This window comes from Ailuropoda melanoleuca, chromosome 16 (assembly GCF_002007445.2).
Source record: "Ailuropoda melanoleuca isolate Jingjing chromosome 16, ASM200744v2, whole genome shotgun sequence".
Lineage (NCBI taxonomy): Eukaryota > Metazoa > Chordata > Mammalia > Carnivora > Ursidae > Ailuropoda > Ailuropoda melanoleuca.
This window is the reverse complement of record NC_048233.1, coordinates 31,711,189-31,731,568: the sequence shown is the minus strand read 5'-3', so window position 1 is coordinate 31,731,568 and position 20,380 is coordinate 31,711,189. Positions and strand designations below refer to the sequence as shown.

General features: G+C 38.4%; 1 protein-coding gene across 4 annotated transcripts in view; it reads right to left on the bottom strand.

The window, feature by feature from the left end:
- The window catches only part of LRRK2 (leucine rich repeat kinase 2), a 138,447-nt gene that overhangs the window by 30,917 nt on the left and 87,150 nt on the right, over window positions 1-20,380 (bottom strand). For all 4 annotated transcript variants that reach the window (XM_011233109.3, XM_034645423.1, XM_011233110.3 and 1 more), the window contains 7 exons: window positions 18,231-18,418; window positions 17,202-17,356; window positions 15,889-16,035; window positions 15,557-15,748; window positions 13,917-14,063; window positions 9,475-9,575; window positions 6,015-6,205 (listed from right to left, as the gene is read on the bottom strand). In XM_011233109.3, the coding sequence (XP_011231411.1) occupies window positions 6,015-6,205; window positions 9,475-9,575; window positions 13,917-14,063; window positions 15,557-15,748; window positions 15,889-16,035; window positions 17,202-17,356; window positions 18,231-18,418 (1,121 nt within the window). The remainder of the gene's footprint in view (window positions 1-6,014; window positions 6,206-9,474; window positions 9,576-13,916; window positions 14,064-15,556; window positions 15,749-15,888; window positions 16,036-17,201; window positions 17,357-18,230; window positions 18,419-20,380) is intronic.

Sequence of the window (20,380 nt, the reverse complement as noted above, 5' to 3'; positions counted from 1 at the left end):
ACTTCTGTGCTAAGTTTGACCCCTCCACAGAGACAAAGAGACATCATAGAAGGAAATGAAAACATCTGAGCCAAATAATACAAAACGAGCTTGTGCTTTTATTTTTCTTTTAAAGATTTTATTTATTTATTTGAAAAAAAGAGTGAAAGCGAGAGAGATCACAGAGGGAGAGGGAGAAGCAGACTCCCGGCTGAGCAGAGAGCCCAACTCGGGGCTCGATCCCAGAGGCCTAGGATCATGACCTGAGCTGAAGGCAAATGTTTAACCAACTGAGTCACCCAGGCACCCCAAGCTTGTGTTTTCATTTTATTTATTTATTTTTTTAAGATTTTATTTATTTATTTGACAGAGATAGAGGCAGCCAGGGAGAGAGGCAACATAAGCAGGGGGAGTGGGAGAGGAAGAAGCAGGCTCCCAGTGGAGGAGCCTGATGTGGGGCTCGATCCCAGAACGGCGGGATCACGACCTGAGCTGAAGGCAGACGCTTAAAGACTGAGCCACCCAGGTGCCCCCCAAGCTTATGTTTTTAAAGCCAACCAACAAACCAACAAAAAACAGGTCAATCTTGATACGTGAGTGATTTAAACTTTAAGGCACAACAAGTTCAAGCAAAGTGACCAGTTTTTGGTGACTTTTCTTTTGTATACCTAAGAATTATGCAAAAGGAATTCTGAATTCCCTCAAAGATCATATGACTATTTAAATTAGTTTAAAATGTAAATATGTTGGGGCGCCTGGGTGGCACAGCGGTTAAGCGTCTGCCTTCGGCTCAGGGTGTGATCCCAGCGTTCTGGGATCGAGCCCCACATCAGGCTCTTCTGCTATGAGCCTGCTTCTTCCTCTCCCACTCCCCCTGCTTGTGTTCCCTCTCTCGCTGGCTGTCTCTGTCTCTGTTGAATAAATAAATAAAATCTTTAAAAAAAAATGTAAATATGTTAAATAAGAGTTAATCGTATTTTGTTATAACTCTATTTAAGAGTTTTGATTTTCTTAAAACCATATAGAAGTTTATCTTAACTTTTAAAATTCTATTCCATTTCTCTTTTGATATTTCTTTTTCTCTGATTAAAATGTTTCCTAAATTTGGGGGAAATATTTTCACCTTTTTCAATAATAACAAATTAACATAAAAAACCTATCTAGCTATCAATACCATACTCTGTTCGAAGATGTAATTTACTTTAAACCCAATTCTATTATGAATTAAGGTTAACAAAAAACATTTTGGACTGAGAGTTGGAATGAGTAAAACAATGTCTTGGGAAAGGTAATCTTGGATGATGTTAAAGTCATTCCCTTTAGAGACTGATCCAATCAAACATAAGCAGTACAATTGGTCACTGCAGTAAAGATTCAAAAGCAAAATAAAGTTCTAATCTTAACCAGGTCTTCCCCATTCTGGGAACACAGCCAGAGAGCTACATCTGAGCTCCAACTACTAAAGTAACTCCATTACCACCTTTCCTTACATATTCACAAAATTCAGATTTTCCCCTCAACTCTGTCTTCCCTGCTCCATGATGTCAAATTTGCTATAGCTCTCCGCATGATCTCACAGGTAAATTATGATTTATCTTGAAAGGACAATTTTTTACAGAACTTAACAGAGGTAAATTTAAATCCTTTATTTGTTTGTGGCTTTTCGTTTGGGTTCACATTGTATCAATAAATATTCATTCCATTACCTAATGCCCATCACTATCACAGGGATTAGGAGCAGAGTGGCAGCAATACTCTGAACTTTCCATTGCATGACAGCCTACAGTGTACGTATCATTTAATTGCATCAGCTGAAGCAGAACTTTCTTTCTCTTCCAGGATGTAGTTAGGACATTTGACATTAGGCCTTCTCATTCTGCTCTACATATTTTTGGCTGAAAAATAAGATAACTGTACTAATGAAGTTGACCTTAACAATAAGTAATGGACTAGAAAGAAAAATTTACTAAGGGCTTACTGAAAGGCCATTAGCTACCCTTGCCTTGCTGAAGAGAAAAGCTGGGAGATTAAGAAGAAAAAAGTTAAAGACAAGTCATGCATAATTGAATAGCATCCAAATCCTTCCTAATGCATGCCTCTTTCAGAATATTTATAGGATATAGAGTCTCTCACAATACTTCTCAAAGGTTAAAAAAAAAGTTAAACTTAATTTGAAATAATGTTAGTGGGAAAGAAAGATTAACTGGCTTAGTTAAAGTGTTCAATTATAGAATTTAATCTTAAAAAGTGCAGTTTTAATAGCTTCTAATAGACTAGCAAAATAGCTTTTGATATATTGACAAGTACGGATCTCACCTTACTGAAAATAATTTAGCCATAATTTATGCATCATGTGACCATGAGCATTGCCAAATATTTTATTAATATAAACCAGTCTAGATTCTGTTAGTCACTCTTTAATTGTGATTATCATCAGTGTTGCCAGGAAACCCCTTTCTTTATAATTTAAAGTAAACTTTATCTCACCCTAAGTAGAATTACTCCAGAAATGAGATGCATTCATTCATTTAGCAAATATGTATTGGGCAACTAAGAGGGTCAGCCATAAGGGGATATAAAGCCATCCTTATATCTCTGCTTTTGAGGAGTCACATTCTAGAAGGAGAGACAGGTAGTCAAGCAAGGTTGCAGAACTGTGGTGAGTACCAAATGCTAGGGAAGCCAGAGGGAGAAAAATAGATGTCAAGAGCAAAGCAGACTCTGCCACTAGAGTGTAAGTTTTCAACCTTGATAAGATAATATATATAACCTCTGCCTTCCCCTCTTTAGCACATAACACAAAGTCTCGCATAGAGCCAACTCAAGGAACATGTGCTAGAGAGGCCATCTTTTCATGGTGCAGTTGAGCTTCAGTGTGGAGATGATATATGAACAAATTCTACCGGAAAATGAATTCTGTAGTCAGACAAATTTGGGGACAAATGGATGTCAATGAAAAGACAAGACCTTCAGCATGATTAGAATGGAGAGTGAGGGGGCGCCTGGGTGGCACAGCGGTTAAGCGTCTGCCTTCGGCTCAGGGAGTGATCCCGGCGTTATGGGATCAAGCCCCACATCAGGCTCCTCCGCTATGAGCCTGCTTCTTCCTCTCCCTCTCCCCCTGCTTGTGTTCCCTCTCTCGCTGGCTGTTTCTATCTCTGTCAAATAAATAAACAAAAAAATCTTTAAAAAAAAAAAAAAAAGAATGGAGAGTGAGGGCAGTGGAAAGGCAGGAGGCTGGAGAGAAAGGCAAGAGGCATACCCAAAGAGTTGTGATGCTACTCCAAGCAGTTGGGATGTTCTTCACGGATAACATGGAACTACCAGGGAATTTCAAGCATAATTAGATTTTTATTTTTGGCGAAATATTCTGATAATTCCCTAGAGGTACTGGACCAAGGCAGCAGTAGTAACATAAAAATAAATGAATCGATGAAAAAGATAATGTGAAATAGTTAAAGACCTCGTGGCCAAATGAATACTTACTTTTGGGAGGAGAGGGATAGCCTCGATGTGACTACAAGGATCTTCGTCAGCAAGTGGGAGATACCAGGGAAAGGGAAGATTCATGGTAGGAGGAAGTAGCAGAGAAAGGAAACTCAATTTTGTAAATAATGAAACATAGAAACTTATGGGAAATACGGGTGACCACATCTTCATAGGTAATTGAGAATTATGATTAAGAGCTCAAGGGAGGGGACTGAATTAGAAATGAAAGTTAATAGCTGTAGGCAATACTGTAAAAGAATATGTAATGTGAAAACAGTTCTTGTATATACCTCGAAACAGCTCCACCATTTAATGGACTCCAGAGGAGACTGGTTTTATTGTCTCTTTCTACCTCTGTGGTTATAGTTTTATGCTGAAATATATTTGAGGAGGCCATCCTTAATGCTGAGCTTTTTAAAATATACTTAGTGCTGGTAGAAGACTGAAAGCTACTAAAACCTACTAGCCTCTTGCGGCCCAAGATCCAGAAAGCTGTCCTGGCATTATGCTGAGAAGAAATCAGGCAAATTAAAAGAAAATATGCTAAGGTTTAATTTACTTTATCAGAAACTGCTGGATTTGTTGTTTAAAGTAAGGTCTCAGAGAATCAGAGTAAGTTATCTTAGAGATGAGGTCTTTCAAACAGTTGTGAATGAAAAATAGTAATTCTTCATTTTCTAAATAAACATTTTGGGAATCATGTGGAAGAATTAGGGGGCATTTAGGATCTGGACTTAGTTAAATTAAGGAAAGCAACTGATCCAGCTCAGAAATTCATGAGTCTTTGCTGCACGTTACCTAGATTAATTTAATACATGGTTCCCCCTGGTGTTCAAAAGCAGATAAACTCAGCCAAACCCAGATCTCCGCAATACTGTCTCATTAATAATCCGTATGTTTTTCAGTAGTTTCTGGACTCTTTCAGAAAAGGAAAATCTACTTATTTTATGTTCTTGTTCTATTCTCTATAAGCTATGAAGTTATATCTTTCTGGTTTGGTCTTTTTTGTTTATGAGCAGTGTTTATTTGTTTTCCATACCATCCATTCCACTTATATTTCTGGAGACTGCCTGAGAGGAACAGACACGGTATTTCAGAAAGGAAGGAAGAGAAAGAGATTTGCATCCACTGTGTGGCTATATGGGCCAGGTACTGCTGTCCTCTCTCCCTCATTCCTCCCTCTCTCCCTTGCTCCCTACTCTCTCTACGACCAACAGATATTTCCTGAGGGCCCACTGTCCCAAGTGCTAGGGATAGAAAGGACAAGATGGCAAGTCCCTGCTACCATGGCCCTTAGATTCTAGTGGCAAAGACAGACAATGAACAAACTTCTTAAATGAAAACATAAAAAATACCAAATAGTGATAAGTGCTATCGGTGCCAGAGAGACGTTAGGTAGGCAGGGACATCCTCTCTGAGAAGAAACCTGAAAGAAATGAGAAGTGAGCCAAAAGGATATCTGGGTTTCAGACACTCCTGGTTAAAAGAAGAGCTGGTATGAAGCCCCGGGTGTATTTGAGAAACCTCAGAGAAGAAAGTGGCTGAACACAGTGACCAGCACAGTGACCAAAGAGTGAGACAGGAGAGGGCTGATAACAGGATAAAGATTTGATCCAACCTCCATGAAGAAAAACCACTATGGCCGCTGTTTGAAGAGGTAGGTATATGGGGCAAAGGTGAAAGCAAGCAGTCCAGTCAGGCAAGGAGCCATGACAGCGGCACGGATGCTGCGGGTAGGGAGAGAGACTGTGTGAAGTGGCTGCATTAAGATATGCTTATGATGGCAGAGCTGAAAGTATTTGCTGACGGATTAGGTATGGGATGTGGGAGAAAGGAAGGAATGAAGGATGACTCCAAGGTGAAATAAGTGCGTGACTGGAGATGGGGCCTGTGGAGGAGGAGGAAATCCAGACTTTAATCTGTGATGTCTTCAATTATCACAGAAGTCCTTGAAACGTTACACATTAAGTAGTAGTCACAGTTTACAGACTCTAACAAAAGAAGTTTCAGATGTGTAAAAACACAGTTATTAAGTGTATGGAGCAGTGATTTCTCCCAGTCCCTTTGTCTCCAAAGACCGTGGCCTTTCCACTCTCTCGTGACTCCTGGTGCCGGCTGGCTGCAGGGTTGGGCGTGCCTCTGACACAGTCAAATCACTCTAGTCCCCTTCAGAAATACAGACCAATCTTTCCTTATTAGAATTATCCATGAGAACTGACACTTTCCTTGACACTTTGAAACCAAACCTACATTTTTTTTTAGGGGAAGGAGGTCATCACTACAGGGTTAAGATCATGAGCTCTGGAGCAGGATTCCTGGGTCCAAACTCTCCTTCCACTATCTAGGAGGTTCTATGTGGCCTTCTTACTCTTATTTTATGAAATTACAGATCTGATCAGGGAAATGGTAGTTTGTCCCTCAAGTTGTTTGTGAAACGTTACTGGGACATAGTGTTACTGGAAGATGCTGCTCTCCCAGCCTGAGAGTAGGTTCGGGCTCATGTTTGTCACACACTGAGTAGAAAACCCCATGACCGAATTCATTACCTCAAGCCATCAGCCACATGTAGCGCAATCCTGTGCTGCAGGGTTCTGGTGAGACTTCCTTTGTCCTGCTGAAGCAAGCGGTCCAGCGAACCCTTGGAGGCCAACTCCATCACCAACATGCGAGGACGAATCCCAGCCGCCAGCAAAGATATTAAGCTGGGGTGGTGGAGGTGGCAAAGGACCACCAGCTCCTGCAAAAGTAAAAAACATTTACACGTGCTACAGCCCCAGTACCTCCTTCCTCAAGTGTCGCGACACCTGGAGCGTGGTTTTCTCTGGGAAACTGGGTTACAGCAAATGTTCCATTTCTTCCTTGGTCTTTTTTGTATTTTCCACAGAGTCAGGAATAAATAAAATAAAATACATTTTAAAAATATATTTTGAATGAAAATATTAAGTTCTATCTTTCCTTTTGCTCTGTGTGTTTCAGAAGATTTAACACAGGGGACAGCCCCCACGCTGTGGTTACACTACCAGGTCATGTCAACCTTATCTAAAGAATCCTAGTTGACCACAGAGTCCTCCTGGGCCCAGGATTCTGAGCAGCCACTACTAATCTGCTGTAACTGGTAGGTGAGGTACAACCTGCCTACCATTAATGGTTTCCTGACAGACAAGTTTACTGAGGGTGTCGAAGCCCACAGGGATCTATGGTATCACTCCTCCTGAAAACTCTGATAACTTCCTATTACTTTTGGATTAAAGCCCTGTGTAGTTTCACAGCCTTCAAGGCCTAATCTGACCTGCCCCCAGCCCACCCCTCAAACCCTTCTCTGTCTCTGTCCCCTGAGCTTCATGCAGCATTCTTCCACCACACTGGTGTCCATTCAATTCTCCGCACGTGCCCGGCTCCTTCCCTCCAGCCACAAGGCCTTTGCCCGTGCTGATCCCTCTGCTCTGCAGCCCCTTCACCCTTCACATGGCTGAAGGCTTCTTATCATTCTGACCTTAGCTCAAATACTCTTACTTTCTCAGAGTGACCTGCCTTGAACCACCATCACTAAAGCAGTCTCCAGCAGCAACAATCTCTCTCCGAGGAGTCAGAGGTACTATTTTAGCTTGCACAGAGAGGCCTCCATTCTGATGTAGTCCTCTTCCTAGCCCACATCCTGTGAGACTACAATCTCCTTTATGATACTGTGGTCTGTGACTTCCATACACACTTTACTCTGTATACTTCACTTTACCCTGAAACCCAAATTTAGTTGAAATTTATAGTTCATGGGATATTAAATTGATTGATGTTTTAAACTGTGATTTCTACAGCTCAGCTTCTTAACAACCAGCTTCAAAAGTGTGGAGTATCAGTGCCAACCACCTCTGTGAGGAAATGGGAGTGTGGAGAATTCTGCAAGCTGAAGAAGAAAGGCTGAACACCCTGAGCGGGGATTTTCCAAGAACAAAAGCTCCAGACTGCAATCACATTTCCTTAGTGGATAAAAATCTTTTTTTCCCTCTGTCTGATCAGCTCAGTGGGTTCAAACTGATGAGAAGCAGTCAAGTTAGGTCTGTTTTCTTTCAGAGGCCCAGGCAGAAAGCAGCCTAATTCAAATTTTTCCATCCTCGAAAAGTGCTCACTGATTTCAAGGAGAAAGGAGCAGAAGCCTCTAACAGATCAGCCCCAGTTCATGACCACTGGTAGGATGACCCTCAAAATGCAGCACCAGACACTGAAGTGCTTTCCTTTTCTTTCCTTTTCAAAGAATAAGCACAGGTGCCTGGGTGGCTCAGTCAGTTAGGCGTCTGCCTTCAGCTCAGGTCATGATCCCAGGGTCCTGGGATGGAGCCCCACATTGAGCCCCATGTCAGCCTCCCTGCTTGGCGGGAAGTCTGCTTCTCTCTCTCCCTCTGCCCCTCCCCCCATTGTGTTCTCTATCTTAAATACATAAATAAAATCTTTTCCAAAAAAAAAAAAAAAACGAGCACATTACACACTCTACTGTGCATATCATTTCTCCTATCGTTTCCTTGGGTCACTGAGCTGCCCATACACTTGACTCAGGCCTGTATACATTCTTAGTGTTCTGATTTTCAACAGGGTTCCCTGAGCACACGGCATAAAATCTGAAACATATATTAAAGACTAATGACCAAGGCTGAAAAATCAATTTATACAATCAATTGCCTACGGATTGAAAGAGACCATGCCCAGATTTGCTTCATAGACTTGCTTCTATATATAAAACGTTTATTGGGGTGCCTGGGTGGCACAGCGGTTGGGCGTCTGCCTTCGGCTCAGGGCGTGATCCCGGCATTATGGGATTGAGCCCCACATCATGCTCCTCCGCTGTGAGCCTGCTTCTTCCTCTCCCACTCCCCCTGCTTGTGTTCCCTCTCTCACTGGCTGTCTCTAACTCTGTTGAATAAATAAATAAAACCTTAAAAAAAATGTTTATTAAGTTCTTTCTAGAGCCCCAGTGTAACTTCTGATAGTACTAATAAGATTACTCCAGGATATTTTACACAGACATGGAATTATTTTCATTATCCCCAATAACTAATATATTGTAACTGTGCCTTTTTTTTTAAGTTTACACAAGTCATTTAGTTTCAGATTTAGACACAAATTACTTCTCAATTTATTTTTTTTAATAAGAATGAATAGACTCAAAAATACAGTTGAGTTCTGGCATAAGATTACAGAATTCGAATTGGGTTTTACCTTTACTCTCACCCTGACTCACTCTCTCATTCCTACTGTCAGGAAAGACTCAGAAAATAGAATAAATCCCCACCAGTACTCAACATCAATGAGGGTACTAGAGTGACCACCATTGGCTTTGCATTCATCATCCTCTCACTCTTCTTTCTTCCTAAGGGTACCTTGATTTTTGTTGCCTCACTCAAGCAGACCATGAATTACAGAGGGAACTCTTCTTTCTTCCTAAGGGTACCTTGATTTTTGCTGAGTATCCAACCCTCACTCAAGCCGACCACAAATTTCAGAGGGAACTGACCCCAACCCCAGCCTCAGGAAAAGGTGGGACTATTTTAAGTAATACCATCTGCATTACCATAGAGATTGATGGAGTAACAACGGCCTAAGCTAATCAGTGCACAGCACCATCCTGAACATAAAGTGCTTATGGAAAAAGAACATGTGATAGAAGCGAAACCAAGAGAAATTTTTAAATGAGCCACGTGTATAGGATTTGGGTTCTTCTAAATACAAGACCTCAATAGAGGTATCCTCCTTTCTTCTGTACTTGGGGTATGTAACTGTGATGCAGGTCAAGAATTCTCAGAATACTGTCTTTTTTTCGTTTATCAACAGGAGAAACAAAACAAACTTTTTTTTTTACTCAATGAATATAGGACAAAAGTGAGATTTTTGTAACTAAACTCAGGCAGACTTGGGGGAAATGTGGTCATTTTGCATTTTCACAAACACATGCAAAACCAGAGTTCCAGGAGATTAACAATGTCTGATGTAATGTAATAATACTATTGGATTTCTTACCTGTCTTAACAGTCTAAGTGATGTATGTTTATTGAAAATCTTCACAGCCACTTCTTCTCCTTCATAGGCTGCTCGATAAACAGATCCAAAACTGCCATCACCTTTTGAAAAGAAAGTACAAAGCACTTCAGTGACTCTGTCCAAGCAGAAAAGCTAGATAAATTGGCTGTGATTACATATGTTGTATACGTGAACAGAAATCTGACCCACTTGTTTCATTGAATCAAGTCTCCTTTGATGCCTCCTCTTCCTTATTCTACCCCGTGAACTATGACGCACCTAAAGATTTTGTTCCAGCCTTCCCATCTTCCGTCTACATACTCCCCAGTCAACTACTCACCGACTCCCTAACTTCATCTCTTCCTATGTGTTGAGTGTTTCACATCTTCATTTATAGCCACAAGCCACCCTCTGAACTTCATCCTAGATTTACAGCTTTGCACTGGGAATCACTGGCATGCCCCTCCAAATCTCAGCCTTGCTCCACCAGAAGCCATCCTCATCATCTTGTCTCCAAACTAGTTTTTATTCCACCTCATATATCTGATTTAAAAACAACAACTCTCTTTTCATGGTCATTCTAGAGTAAAAACCAAAAAATCATCTTCATTCTTTACCTCATGCCTCCTTTTCATTCCCGTTCCCATGACACCCATTTGGTGCCCTTGGTACTTTCTGCCTAGACTGTGGAGGCCTCCTGAGTTCATCCCCTCCAGTGCAGTCTACATCTCCCACAAAATCAGTCTCCCTATAATTACACTTTGATTGTCTCACTCTCTTGTTCAATAACAAATTATTCTCTCCTGTCTACTAAATAAGATCCCAAATCAGGGACAAATCCATATCGTAGCTATGAATTCCCCTTGTGTTTCTCTTCCTGCTCATTCCTTGGGCTCTAGCCCAGTGGTTCTCTCCGGCTGGGCTACACAGGACATCTGAAGAGCTTTCTAGAAATACCAGTGTCTGAGTCCACCCTCAAAGATTCTCACCTAATTAAGCACAGGAGTTACTGATCATTAGGACTTTTTTCTTTTAATTCCCCGGTGATAGTAATGAACAACCAGGGTTGAGGACAACCGTTCTAGAAAACTGGAATAGCCAAAATTTCCTGAACATGCTTTGTATCTTCAGGCTTCCATACCCTTCTTATGCAGTGACTTAAAGAGCTCTGTTGCTCCATCATCTCAACCTCTGTAGTGTTTATCAAGTCTGTAAAGCACAATACATATTGAGATACCAAAGACTGAGAAATCGACAATGATCAACTCCATAGACTATTACTCTTCACTGACATACAGTGTATCCTTATTTGTACAGTATTTATGGTTCTCATATAGTGCTTTGAAATACAAGCGCTTGATCAACATAAGTGAATGAACTCAGAAAAATCTATGAAGAAATAGAATAATGTTTAGATCTGTTATTTTAAAGTGGTAAAATTATGCATCTATGGGAAGCTTAGATATTTTATTTTTATTTTTTTTAAAGATTTTATTTATTTATTCGACAGAGACAGAGACAGCCAGCGAGAGAGAGAACACAAGCAGGGGGAGTGGGAGAGGAAGAAGCAGGCTCATAGCGGAAGAGCCTGATGTGGGGCTCGATCCCATAACGCCGGGATCACGCCCTGAGCTGAAGGCAGACGCTTAACCGCTGTGCCACCCAGGCGCCCCAGATATTTTAAATTTTTAAATATTTTTGTATTTGTAGTATGTATTTTCATCTCTGATAAGTATATGTAAGCATATATTATTTTATGCTCAGAAACAATGTACATTAAAAATAAAAATAATAAGTACTCATTTGACCATGTCATATTTCCACTAGATTGTAGACATGTTAAAAGCATTATCTGTGTATTTTCAGTCATGATATCTTCCAATCCCTTCCCTTCAGTCTTCAGTAAATATCCAACTTCTAAAACCATGGATTAATATTGATGGTACTGAGAGTTTTGGAGAGAAATGAAGGCTATCAGATCAGGTAAGTATTTGAATCAAAACATGAGTGGTAAACAAGAGAGGGGAAAGAGAAAGAAAACAAGTGGAAGGGGAAGGAGAGCAAGGGTAAGACAGATGGACGCTGAAGTAACAGCTGCCCCTGTTCTGTTCCCTCAGTCTGGACAGCTATCAACAACAGGGAAAAACAAATGGGCAGAGAGAAGAAATACACTCTAAGGAGATAAAAAATTTCAGGTGAGAGCAGTAGAGAGTTCTAGTTTTTTAAAGCCCTTCCCTATTTCAGAATCACTGCCATATTAAAATGGAGCATGGACTGTCATCTCCCTCAGGTGGCTAACAGTAAAAATAAGGTTAAGGACTGTTCTTCCGCATTTGTGACACCAAAGTGTGAAAGAAACTTGAAGGCAAGGAAACCTTCCTAACCCCCTCAGGTCATACCACTGAAGTACCTAACCTATGGCGGCTCTCTGGAAAAATAGTCCCCTAAGAGGAAATAAACCTCACAACTCCTCAAACAGATGCACAAAACCCCACACCTGTGCATTTAAAATGTTTTCATAAAACAAGTCTATTAATATTCACAAGTCTATCAAGAAGTGTCATATAGGAACTGCTATCTTGGAAGGCAAGTGTCAACTGAAGGCCTGAAATTCATTCCCACCCTACAAGGAAAATGGCAATGAATGACCTCTACCACGTTACCCTAGCATAAAAATACTGGAGAGTCTCTCATTATAAAATGTTTTTAGAGGATATTATCTCATTTGTTTAGGTCAGTGATTTCCAACTAGGGTGATGTTAATCCCCTACCCCTACCCTCTCCCTTTTGCAACATCTGGAGACATTTTTGATTGTCACACCTGGGAAGGGGGGTAAGGAGATACCACTGCTATCTAGTGGGCAGAGGCCAAGGATGCTACTAAACATCCTACAATGGGGGACAGCTCCCATAACAATGAATCATCCGGTCTAAAACAGCATAGTGCCTAGTTTGAGAAACCCTGATCTAAATTGTAAATAAACATGGAATTTATGGGTGTATGGGACAGGGCACTGGAGAATGGGAGTACTTATATAAATACTTTCCTCTGTGTAATTAATGGAATACAGAACACAGGTGCTTTTAGAGGTGGTCAGAGGTGAAAACTAGGAGTGGAATGTACCGCATGATGACTATAGTTAAAAGCTATGTGATATATATATTGAAAGTTGTTAAGAGACTTAATCCTATGAGATCTCACCACCAATAACTATTTTTTCTTTTTCTTTTATTTTATATCTATATGGGATAATCAATTTTAACTAAATTCGTTGTGGTAATCATTTCATGATATACATAGAATCAAATCATTTGCTGTATACCTTAAACTTACATAGTGCTGTATGTCAATTATATCAATAAAACTGAAAAAAAAATCCCACAAGTGCTTCAAAATGAATTTTGTGAACATTTCTACATACATTGCTCAAAAAGTGTCCATTAATAAGAAACACACCTTAATGCACTAATAAGAGATATTTTGGGGAGCTTTGTCTGATAGCTTGAGACCCCTTCAGAGAAAGACTATAGTATGCCTGGTACTTTCCTTGGAATCACAAGTCAAGTTTGGTATTGGTTAAGATTTAGGATTTGGCATTGACAATTCAGCATTTTGTGTTATCCCACTATTACTAATATATTCACTTCAAGAGTTCCAAAGCATTCAAATTCATTCTAAATTTCTCAATTGATGTGAAGAATAAAGGTACAAAAGCAGTTTCTTTACCTTTACATGTCATGTCCCAAATTTTGGACATTCTTTATTAATAATTTTAATGTACTGACAGACATATTTTAGGCATTCTTTTTGTGGAAATTTAATTAAAATTAAATGTATACACACACAACAATGAATACTCCACAAAGTAAAGCCAGAACTGCCTTCAAATACTTTACCTTAACTCAACCAATGCTCTTCACAGTTCCCAATGACTCTCAGCAAGGCTTCGAACTTGAGTATATCAACAATTTAATGCTTCTGAATTTTTCATCCCAAACTGCTTTTCATGAATATTTTTGTGAGAATTCATGCTTGTCATCCTGAGGAACAAAACTGCTCCTTGACTACCTCGAGGTGTTCTTCCTGTACTTATTCTGTCTTTTTTGAGACTGAAAAATGACTGCATTACACAACTGAAAATCTCCTTATCTGCCTCCCTATTTCCGGCACTTAAAGCAAATGCAAGGATACATTTCACAAACATGTGCCTCCACGACGGCCCCATCCTTATCTCAAACCTTGTCCATAAGAATGTGTGCAAAGCAAACTCCATGTCTGTAACATATTACTTTCAAATAGATCATTCAAAAAAAAAAAACCATTATAACAAATATAAGAAGACACTACAAACTATGACAATATAATTATATTTGAATATTTTCTAAATTATAAGGAAAAATTACATCCTAATTTTTATTCTCAAACCAACAAAAATAGTTACCTAAGAGAAACTCTGGAGCTTGTTCAAATTCCAACTCATCATTATTCAACATAATATTTCTAGGCAGGTCAGCCAAAATTAAGTCAGGAGCAATTTGAGATATTGGGATGGTTAGCCTTGGTTGATCTGGATTTACTAGGAGGTCTCCTGAGAGGTACAGAAAACATTTTTTTAAAACAAACTTTTAAGGATGTATATAAATTTGCACAAAAATAATCAAATTTCCTATGATTTCTAATCATTCTCTTAGGTTTTCTTACCCATCTTATTTTTCTCTAGAAAATCTGAGAAAGTTTTAAAGGTTCTATTAATACCTCTCTACTTGGAATGTTAAAAACTCATTTCTAGGTTCACTCTTTAGAAACTAGAATTCAGAACTGCCTTGGACTATCTGACATCTGTCTAGGAAATAATCTATTCTCTATTTTTATCACATTCGTGAGGGCACTTATTATATGGTTAACAAGTTGCTAAGTTTTTCTGTGTCTCATCCTATTTTATTTTTTATGCAAGATACAGTGTTATATTAGTTTCAGGTGTATAATATAATGATTCAACACTTCTTCACATTTCTCAGTGCTCATCATGATAAGTGTGCTCTTAATCCCCTTCATTTATTTCATGCATCTCCCAACCCACCTCCCTTCTGGTAATTACCAGCTTGTTCTCTGTATTTAAGAGTCTGGGTTTTTCATGCCTCTTTTTTTTTCTTTGCTTGCTTGTTCTGTATTTTAAGTTCTACAAAGAGTGAAATCATATGGTATTTGTCTTTGTCTGCCTTATTGCACTTAGCATTATACCCTCTCAATTCATCCATTTTGTTGCAAATGGCAAGATTTCATTCTTTTTTTTTATGGCTGAATAATATTCCATTGTGTGTGTGAGTATATGTATTTTTATATATGCGTATATATGTATATTTATGTATATACATGTGTATATGTATATATGTATACACATCTTCTTTATACAATCATCTATCAATGGACATTTGGGTTGCTCAACATCCCTAATCATCAGGGAAATGTAAAATCAAAACCACAATGAGATATCACCTTATACCTGTCAGAATGACTACAATCAAAAACAAGAAATAACAAGTGTTGGCTGGGATATGAAATAAAAAGAATCCCCCCATGTGCTGTTGGTGGGAATATAAATTGGTACAGCCACTGTGGAAAACAGTGTGGAGGTTCCTTGAAAAATTAAAAATAGAACTACCATGTGATTCTGTTATTCCAGGACTGAGTATTTACCCAAAGAAAATGAAAACACTAATTTGAAAAGATATATTAGCACCCTTATGTTCACTGCAGCATTATTTACAATAGCAAAATTCTGGAAGCTTTAATCCTCATAACAATTCTCTGAGGTAGGTTTTAGTATTCCTATTTCAGAGATGAGGTTATGTTGCTCAGTGAACCAGTATACAAACTCTCAAACCAAAAATGTTCTGAATCTAGAACACAAAGGTCTTATTGCTTTCAAATACAATCCATCTTTCTCAGCTGTCACTCTTATTGAATGTAGTATCCTCTAACTCATCCCTTATGGATAAGAATAATATTTACATTTAGTACAAAACTCCACAAGTATGGAAAGTATCACTTAAAAACATTTTAAAGTTGTATCAACGCTACCTTCTTCTGCTTTCTTCATCAAGTCATCAAGTAAGATTTTTTGATGCTCTTCACCATCATTAAAACTATATAATGCCCATTTCTTCAACAGAGTTTCTCCTTCACCACAGATATCAATCTCCAGTAATCCAGGAAACCATTCTTCCATGAGAGAATCAATGTGGTCCACAACTTGGCCCAGAAGAATACATCCTACGTAATCCAAAGGACAGCTATCAACACCCTATCTGAACCATATTCTGTTTCAAAGCTGCAAACTACAGAGTTTTTTTTGTAAAAATGTTTAAATTTCTTTAGTGGTACAATTTAAAGTTTTAAATTAATTTCCTTACCTTTTCTACAAGAAGGAACTGTAATTTTTAAGAAACTCTCTGGGTGATTGTCTAAGACTTCAGATCCTACCAGACAATAAGCTTCAGGAGACCAATTCAAGTAGATGCCTTGTCGCCAATACATTCTGTTTGGGCGAAGTGCTCGTTCTGAAAGCAGTTTAAATAGACCCAAATTTATCCATTATTTATGAACTACTCCATAAGTTAAAGGAGCAGAAAAATCACTGCACACACCACAAGTAACTAACAGAGATATTTGTTTTGAAACAAAGTATTGGAATTCTTAATAATACAAATCCTCATCCATATCTATTATACATGAAATTAAGTATTTTAGCCTTAATTTTGCAAAGAAATAGACAAAATGCCCCGTAGGTAATCCAAGAGAGAGTTCAGGTTCATGATGTTAAATAGTTTAAATGCTTAATAGAAGAAAAAGAATCATAAATAAGTTCCATAACTTTCAATTTTTTTCTAAGAGAGAGAGCTTGTGTGTGAGTGGGGCCTGGGGAGGGGCAGAGGGAGAGGAAGAGAATCTTAAGCAGGCTTGATCTCACACCCTGAGGTCATGACCCGAGCTGATACCGAGTCAGACGCTTAACTGACTGAGCCACCCAAGGGCCCCTAGTTCTCATAACTTTTAAAACTCTTTAAAGGAGGTTGGTTGTCACACTCAAATCAAAACTTCCTGAATGTTTCGTTTTAATGCAATGTAACTACATATATATTTATTAATTGCAAGCAAGATAAGGTTTATTTCAGAATTCAGAAAGAAGGAGCTAGCATTATAAAAACCCAGTTTGATTCTTTTTTGTAAATCCCTCAGGAATTGTGCAGCAGAAGAGAGCTAATGAAGTCTCTACACTGAATGGTCTGAAGGGTCACAACCTGTTATTTTGTTAAGTAAAACTCCCTGGCTTTGCAGTGATAGTCGCTTCTAGCTTTTCTTTGTTCATTTGTGTGTGTATGTGTGTGTGTGTGTTTATATACCAATTACTCCTAGTAATATTACCTTCTAAAATTGTTGCTTCTAGTCTACATTGGCCTGGAAAGCAAGGTATTCATACTTACTGTAAATGTGTCTAACTTAAAAACAAATAGGCTTTAAGTGATGACTTGGGAAATTGCCTTCTTGACAAATTGCATGAACTTACGTGAGCCTATGTGTCTTTATGTTGGCTACTCTGAAGTCTTATGAGCTTATTTTCTAATTTTCAGTGGCCTTACAATAAGTAAACTGTGAAAATGCCATGACAATTTTAATATGCTTTCCCCCTAACTTCTCAAATATTAAGTCTTCATTAAATACATACCTCTTCCTGAAAGCATGTAAGGTGAAATTTCAAGTAATCGATTGATTAACCGGGACCAAAATCCCATTGGAAAATAAGGCATTTCATATAGTCGAATGATAATTTCAGAGTTCTCACAATGGGGAAGCTCTATCACAGGCCTGTGGTCAGACAAACTAAAGAGAAAAGGACATCAGCATTATATAGCTTCATAAAACACCCAACCATGTTAACCAAAGTGCTTTACTACCTAAAATCAATAAATCAAAGATAAATACTCTAAGCAATTGCACTTTTTTATAATGTTCTTTTGCTACATGCCCTTCCTTCTTCAAAAATTCAATGGCTATTTAATCAATTCTAATGCATGCTCAGATGCATGACATTTTTTTCAGCAATTCTATTTACACTAATATATAAATTATTACAATTAGTTATGCATAGACAAGTTTTAAGGGATTGTATGAAACTTGAAAAAATGCAAGTCCTAGAAAAAAGTGTATATGTGTTTTTAGAATTGGATAGTATCTACCAATCAATGCAATTGCGCTTTTCAATGTCATATACCTTATAACATTTCCCAGCAGTAAGAAAATATAAAGCAACAAGAAAAATTTCTATAATACAGGATTAGAACTTTTGCCTTCATTGTATTGCCACTTTCCTCAGAAAATTCACTGCCATAAATTCTTCTGATGAAAACTCACTATCTCCCCAGAACTTGTCTAATATAACTCTCTCAATGCCATGTAAGAACACACGTGAACACACACACACACACACACAATAATCACTACTTACCTTTCTTAAGTAATTTAAGCAGTGGCTAACCAAATAGTAATTACATACATAAAATAAGTACTTACTATATTTTAAAATGTCAAATATAGTGTTTTCATTAAAAGAAAATGCTACATTTCAGTAGAAAGTGTACACAAGAAGCAAAAAAAATTAATACATTTATCATAAACCAAAGTTATTTTGACAATTAAAACATATAACAGATGGTGAATTTCCACTGGGTAATTGAATTTTTAAGTTTAGGCTTACCTGCTTGGAACAAGCAAATATTCTTCTCCTATTGGCAAGGCAATCTGGAATTTTTCTAGGAGTTTAAAGTACTGTGACATGTAGTTCTTTGGAAATCTCTTTTTCTTTGAAAGAAATTTCTCCACATCTCTACGTGAAATGATCCCCTTAGGATGTTTTGGATAGCCTTCCACTTTCACTGTCAAAATCTGAAAGATTTAAACTTGTAAAAAATCACTAGAATTTATTTTCTGAAAAGCTTTTTTAAAAACATTTATTTATTTATTTTAGAGAGAGAGTGTGTGTGCACAAGCAGGGGGAGGGGCAGAAGGACAGAGAGAGGGGAAGCAGACTTCCCGCTGAGCACGAAGTCCAACCTGGGGCTCAGGGCTGGGCCTGGATATAAGGACCCTGAGATCATGACCTGAGCTGAAACCAAACATCAGACGCTTAACTGACTGAGCCACCCAGGTGCCCTTGTTTTCTGAAAAATTCTGAATTTAAAGCATTTCATGTCTCTTTGCTCAGAGAAAATGACAGAACAATTTTAATGTTGTCAAGTATAACAGAGGACCTAATTTCTCTACTAGCAGCCATGTAGCCTGGAAGCCCAGTGGGGCAATCACTCCTCCACAAAAGATTTATTAAATTAAGGGAGTGAATTCAAATCCAAAATTAAAGAGATCCTCTGAAATCAATGAATTTTAAGCCTTCCCCAGCTCCAATTAACAAATCAATCCAATACCCCTCATCCTTATTATAGTCTGATCAACAATATATTCATAGGGAAATTATCTTCCAGACTGTGTACTCACTACGGGTTTGCCACAGAAATGTTACTTGGTAGAACAGAATGGGAAGAGAGGCAGTATAGTGATTCTCAAACAAAGTGACTACAGAATTTTGCTAGACTCCATTTGGAGTCTGGATCAGTAGGTCTGGGATGAAGCTTGAAAATCTGCTTGTTTAACAAGAAACTCAGATGATACTATTGTAGAGACCATAGTTTCAGCTTTGACCATCATCATAGCAGTTAAAAGTATAAATTCAAACCCAGGTTCAAATCCAGGCTCTAGTACTAGCTGTGTTATTTTGAGAAAGGTATATCATTTCCTTAAGCCACAGTTTCAATCAGATAGTAAAAGTGACTGTCCCTTAGACTGCCATGACACTGAAATAAGATAACATACATAAGGCATGCAAGGTGCATATAACAATTTTTAGCATATAGTAAGCCCTCATGTTAGCCATTACTATCCACATATTCTTATTCATTTTACTTAGCCAAATTAATTTTTAAAAAGCCTTGTGCTTGGGGCGCCTGGGTAGCGCAGTCATTAAGCATCTGCCTTCGGCTCAGGGCGTGATCCCGGCGTTCCAGGATCGAGTCCCACATCGGGCTCCACCACTGGGAGCCTGCTTCTTCCTCTCCCACTCCCCTGCTGTGTTCCCTCTCTCACTGGCTGTCTCTCTGTCATAAATAAATAAAATCTTTAAAAAAAAAAAAAGGCTTGCGCTTAATTTCTTTAGTAGATTTTTAAGATGTAAGGGATACTTCAATAGGAGTGTACATTATGTACATTATCATGTAGTTGGGTGAAATATTGGGTTGTAAAATCCTTAGGCCCAAGGACTTGTCTTGCTCATCTCTATATCTCTATTTGGTACACATAATGCTTATCGAATCAATTAAAGCATGACTGGCTGAACATAATGGTGTCTAATGACAATGTATAAATGGGTCATTAAATAATAAAAACTGCAGTTTGGGACTTCTCCCATATTGTGCACTCCATAGCCCAGACTGCTCTTACAATTTAAGTGGTAAGGAAAATTATTTGCTGTTATGGCATTTTTGAAGTTGCTAAGACCTCATCTGACAACTCACTCTCCATCCCCATCATACTTTATATTTTCTTTATAGCACTCTACCACCTGACATTTCAAGCATTTATTTATTGTTTATTTCCTCTCATTTGAATGTCAGATCCATGAATGCAGGAACCTTGTTTTATCTAAGCTTACAGCCCCAACACCAGAACACTATCTAGAACATTGTACTGTAGGTATCACATCAATATTGTTGGCTGAGTGAATTTGGGGAAAATAAAGTTTGGAGCATTTTATCCTGGGGTTAGGTTTATAGGCACTGGAGTCAAACTACTTAGTTT